The sequence below is a fragment of the Benincasa hispida genome, chromosome 5 (genome assembly GCF_027475165.1).
Source record: "Benincasa hispida cultivar pf3 chromosome 5, pf3_genome.v1.1, whole genome shotgun sequence".
Lineage (NCBI taxonomy): Eukaryota > Viridiplantae > Streptophyta > Magnoliopsida > Cucurbitales > Cucurbitaceae > Benincasa > Benincasa hispida.
This window is the reverse complement of record NC_143482.1, coordinates 31,615,898-31,621,183: the sequence shown is the minus strand read 5'-3', so window position 1 is coordinate 31,621,183 and position 5,286 is coordinate 31,615,898. Positions and strand designations below refer to the sequence as shown.

Sequence of the window (5,286 nt, the reverse complement as noted above, 5' to 3'; positions counted from 1 at the left end):
CCTTGATAAATGTTTGTTTAGGAAACGTAAACTAACCAATTTCCCAACAACCTCACAAGATTTAATGTTAAAAGATTTAGAAAATGTCTAAAACAAGATGAGGGCAAAATTGATAAAGAAAAAAAAAACATAAAAATCCATTAAAAGATTTGGTTGACTATGCATTTGAGATATATGAAACATTTGGGTATTTTCAAAATTTGAAGGTAAAATAGAGGTATCCCCATAATTGATCTGACTGCATCATTGCATGATCCAAAAGACTTCAAATAGGCCTATATAGCTACTTGCATTGAACCAGTTGTATTGTAAACCAGTTTGCAAAAAGCAGCCAGTACTAGCTATTTTCACCTTTTTCAGTGCTAATGAGGTTCCATAAATAGGCTAGAATGTGTAGCTGTATCAGTCCACAACAGTTTATACTTACTACAGCACAAAGTGAAAGGCAACCAACTAACCAAGTTTCCTACGCCATAGCCTTTGTTGGACACTTCGATGTTTGTTATTAGACCAATAGAGTGTTGGGACATTACACATATATACCAAAACAATAAAATTTGAGAGCGAAATATATTAAATTTTGAACTTTCTTCTGATATAAAAATGATATATTTTTTAAAATATATATTTAAATAAACGTGTCCTTGTGTCCATATCCTAGGTTTAAAAAATGATATGTGTTGTATCCATGTTGTATCGTATCCATGTCTTGTATTCGTATTTGTGCTTGATCTCAACTTATTCGATAAACATTTATGTTGGACAAGAACCAATGAAGGTGCCAAAGTTGTCGAGGCCTTCCACGATCCTATAAAATTAATAATACTAGTCAAGAACTACTAGTAGGTGTAGTATTTAGCAAAAGACCAAGTCGAACTACATGAAAGCCTAAGGATAGCTTTGTGCAACCTATAATTTCCTAGTTAAAGCAGTAATGTAGGGGACTTGTGAAAGAGAAATAAAAGGGTAGGAAAGATGAAAGCAAACAAAGTAAAGACACACAATCAACAATAATAACATTCAACAGTTTAGTTCAAATGAATGAGTTTATTTGGTAGCTAATCGATCACATGAACTCTTAGAAAAAAGCAGAAAAAATTAAAGCAAGAAAAGTAGAGGCATGGAATTAGACAATAAAGAGTAATTACATAGAAGCATTTACTTGATTGCTAATCCACGAGGAACTCTTACCATCCAAAACACAAGACCAACTCACTTAGCCTAACCAACTTGTTAGAAAAGCCGATCGAGAGTCTCAATTATTAATTAAGATTAAATACCATAATTAAACTAAATATCGTCCTATTGGATACAATATCATTTCGTGTAGGCCTAAACATTTGCATTACATTTGAAGAGTACTACCATGACGATTAAGTAATTGGATACCCTAAATTAATTAACCAATTTCTCTCTAATTTTAGCTTTGATCATATAAACATGGTTCTTTGGAATAGCCAACAAACATACATGCGTCACACAACAATTACTGATTATATGAAGACTTTTAGCTATTAGACAATAAACTATAGATGATGTGTCAAATCAATAATGAAATCACGCTAAAGAATTAAAACAAGAGGTAGAGATGTTTGAATGAAGCTATGTATATAAATGGGTGTGCAATCCTCACAATTTACAACCGAAATACCGACCCTTAAACTAGAAAAACAAACCTAGCTTCTCGTTGGGACGATGTCGCCAAGACCCATCAGCATTTAATGCAATTAAATTAAATTAAATTAAAAAATTTTAAAAAAAAATCAAACTCTTAAGCTAAAAACTAAAGAAAGGTATGCATAAGAGTGACATCAAAATCAGGATGGAACCTCTCCACACCTAGAAATGAAATTGTGAAAGCTTCGCATAATTGGGACACTACAAGCATCAACACCCAGTGCGCTGCAGCATTGAGCAATGCTAGGCATCCTTTCTCCTCGACAATGTTACAACACTGCGGCGGCGTTGCAATGCCACGCTGCTGCCTTGCAATGTTGCTTAGCATTAACGCTCTTCTTTAGGGGTAATTTGGTCATTTTGCACCTTTTTTAGCCCGGTTGTTCCAATATACCCCTAAGTGCTCCATTTTGGCCCAAATTTCACCTGAAACGTCCTAGTGATCTCTCGAGCTTGATTTCCTGCAACAAAGGACACATAAACGTTAAATACCCTAGACCTAACAAGATTTAGACAGGAAAAGATAGCTCTGAAAGCTATCAAACTACAACAATATGTGAGTGAAATGACAGGTAAAAAAGAAAAATTACCGGTCATGAGTTAACCATGGATCTGCAGCAGCCTCTTCCTTTTTCCTCTTGAACTGAGCAAGATGCTTCTGAAAATCTTCAAGTTCTTTCTCCAACTTTTCAATGAACTGACTTGTATGTTCAAGTGATTGTTCATACTTACTTTTTTCCAAGGCCTGCAATATTTTACATAGAAAAAGTTATGTTGCCTATCATTTTCCAACGTCTTCTTAAATTGGTAAAATGCAACATTATAGGAAAATTAAAGAGTTTGATTTAATTCCCCATTTCTTGATCTCCACTCTTCTTATTTCCAGGTCCTGGATATTTTCCCTTTTCTCCCTTTTTCTTCCTTCTGTAGACTTTCACGATTGGGGTCCATCATTATCTTACTACCCTCTTTCATCATTCCCTAACAAAATTACGAATTTGGTGGGTACCAGTCCTTCACACAAACATCAGTTACAAGTTACATCACTCCCCTCCTGCACTCAAGTGCGGCCCTCTCTTATTTACAAAACAGATGCATAGCAGCCCCGTGCATTTTTTTTCCTCCTGGGATAAGTGAAACAAATTGCAGTTTTCCACCCCAGTCAGATAAATTTTTATTTGTCCAATGTTAACCAAGAAAAAGCTATAATCGCATTAATCAATTAAATGTACTTTATTTGATCATTTCAGTTTTCAGGAATGCAATCAGCTTACCTTGTCTTTTGATAGCGTATCTGGAGGTGACATTACTTCGGGCTGCACATAGTTCTTTCCCCGATAAAAAATTATGCTGTTGTTGGGTTTAATATCAATCACAATGCCTTTGCTCAATCTAGCAAGTTCTTCTGCAAATTCATGAACCTGCCCAGGCTTGCAAGGCTTGCAAATAACTTTAACAGTTTCATGCTTCTTCCAATGCAGATGCATATTGAGAACAACTCCACCAAAGACTCCTCGCCTCCCCAACAGAACAAAGTTCTTCTTTTTCTCTCCTATACGCTTCAAGTAGTGCTTCTCTTCCTCAGTAAGAACTTCAGGATCATACTTTTCTACAACAGATTTTGGAACCTCGAATTTCCTCAACTTCTCAATTAGCCATGCTTCTTTCCTTTTGGCCTGCATATATTATTTGCTTCTTCAAAGATTAAAAAAAAAAAAAAAATCATAGTTCATAAGAACAAATGATCACTAAGAGTTCTCAGAACAATTCAATTAGTCCTACATATTAATTAAAAATTTAACTGAACCTTTAATAAACTTTTCATTACAATCACTGTACATTATTAGTCATGCAAGGTCTATACACAGACTAAACAAAAGAATAAACTTTCCTAGTTTTACAAATGCGTCGAACAGAATAATTAAGAGAAAAGTGATTACTGGCCATTTTATCACATGCACACAACTACAAAGAGGAATGCTAATCAAACCTCAATAACCTTCCTAATTCATACTTGTAGCAAGCATATGATATGTGGATAAAAAGCTGAAAAGAAATTATTAAAATCAAACACTCCTCTAACAAGAAGATTGCCGCACACTTTTCTATAGAGGAAGAGTAGACTAACACTCGATCATAACTTATAAGCTGGACGTATTACTATAAACTAAAGATGGTATCCAACCTTTTCAAGGGAATATCTGATCCTAACTTCTGGATTGGGAGATGTCTTCTTTTTTTTCGCCTTAAGACGATAAAGTCTGAGTTCATTCACTTTGGCCTTCTTAGACAATTTGGTTTTTGCCACCTTTTGTTTCCGTGGTGAACCGTTATTATTAGAAGACCCACCAAAAGAAAACCTGACAGTATCGCTGTCTGTCTTCAGCTCCACAGCTGCATTGCTAAAATACCTAACAGATTGCCATTTTTTAAACCCACCAAAGCTCTCGCACATACTATATCTCCTAGCAAAATAGAAGCCAGGCGGATAGGGTATAGATGCTGATTCCTGGAGAGACTTCGCTGTACAACTACTTATTTGATGCTCACAACTTCCATATGAGGACTGCCCAAATGATGTGGGTATGTTCAATAAAGATAGATGTGGTACATTTCTGATCAAAGAAATTAATCCAAACAATGAATCCCTGCATAAACATCACACCACAATCATCCAATTCCATATGCCTCCAAAGGGAAAATGTGTACACAGATGGAAAATCACATAGACAACCTGAAATCTACTCAACGATATTCTATTTATAATGCTAAATAATGGGTACTGCAGACTTAAACAATAAGATACACTCTGTTAAGATGAATTTGATAAATATGGAAATTTATTCGACTTCAAAACTATTGAATGAAACCCATGAGATTTCCAGAGCGAGAGAAAGTACCTGGAAATGGCGATGGATAGAGCGCGACCCAGAGGCATGGTCGTAAATCAATCAATCCCAAGCAAACAGTTCGTTAACTGCGGAACGTATATGAAAGAGGAGGAATCTAGAACAACCCCAGAGTTGAGAATGGCTGGCCTGATTCTTCGTCAATAATTTGCTAACTAAGATGAAATTAAGGATTCAAGGCAAATCTGCGAAACTGGCATTTTCGCATGTTTCATTGTAGCGCTCGAATTAGGGTAGCCAAATATTCCAACATTGCGAGCAAAAAAAAAAATAAATATGAACTCCATTCATCGTTTAATTTAGGATTGTATATACAGCAAAATAGGCAAAATTAATTGCAAACTTAGCAAAGTCCAAAATAATTTACAAATAGGGATTATTAGAGATTTATTCTTTTTTGAAAACTTATTCTCGTAAATGTTGAAATATTTAAATATTTTTGTATAAGGGATTTAATGTTATTTTCAGACAAAAATATCCCTTCTGGTGAACTACTAAAGAAAGAAAATTTGGAAGAGAAAATACATTTATGATAATATTTATAAAACATCTCTAATGTTGGAGAAGAAAATGTATTTAGTATAGTCTATTAATTATTTGGGAATTTTTTCCATTTTTAATTGAAGGGAGAAAATGCATTTAATATGATTTTATTTTTCATTTAATGCATTTAATGTATCAAACAATTGATTTTCCGGAT

At 34.5% G+C, this 5,286-nt stretch overlaps 1 protein-coding gene across 3 annotated transcripts; it reads right to left on the bottom strand.

The window, feature by feature from the left end:
• Positions 1 to 1,589: 1,589 nt before the first annotated feature.
• Positions 1,590 to 4,941, bottom strand: LOC120077103 (RNA-binding CRS1 / YhbY (CRM) domain protein). Of its 3 annotated transcripts, none has more exons than XR_016529520.1 (5): positions 4,578 to 4,878; positions 3,863 to 4,325; positions 2,952 to 3,353; positions 2,268 to 2,801; positions 1,590 to 2,138 (listed from the first exon to the last, which is right to left on the bottom strand). XR_016529520.1 is itself a non-coding variant. In XM_039030975.2 (5 exons), the coding sequence occupies exons 1-5, from the start codon at positions 4,613 to 4,615 to the stop codon at positions 2,114 to 2,116; spliced, it is 1,083 nt and encodes a 360-aa protein (XP_038886903.1). In that variant the 5' UTR covers positions 4,616 to 4,941; the 3' UTR covers positions 1,590 to 2,113. The 3 variants fall into 3 exon arrangements, 2 of the variants coding, with proteins under 2 accessions (XP_038886903.1, XP_038886905.1); XM_039030975.2 differs by having other exon boundaries at positions 2,268 to 2,422; positions 4,578 to 4,941; XM_039030977.2 differs by having other exon boundaries at positions 2,268 to 2,422; positions 3,863 to 4,243; positions 4,578 to 4,705.
• Positions 4,942 to 5,286: the final 345 nt, after the last annotated feature.

Bases quoted from the DNA above. Each gene is read 5' to 3' on its own strand.
- LOC120077103 (XM_039030975.2), bottom strand. From the start codon at position 4,615: ATGCCTCTGGGTCGCGCTCTATCCATCGCCATTTCCAG. The intron at 3,354-3,862 runs GTTGGATACCAT...TAATATATGCAG, and splicing joins TCAGATATTCCCTTGAAAAG to GCCAAAAGGAAAGAAGCATG. The intron at 2,139-2,267 runs GTAATTTTTCTT...CCTTTGTTGCAG, and splicing joins CCATGGTTAACTCATGACCG to GAAATCAAGCTCGAGAGATC.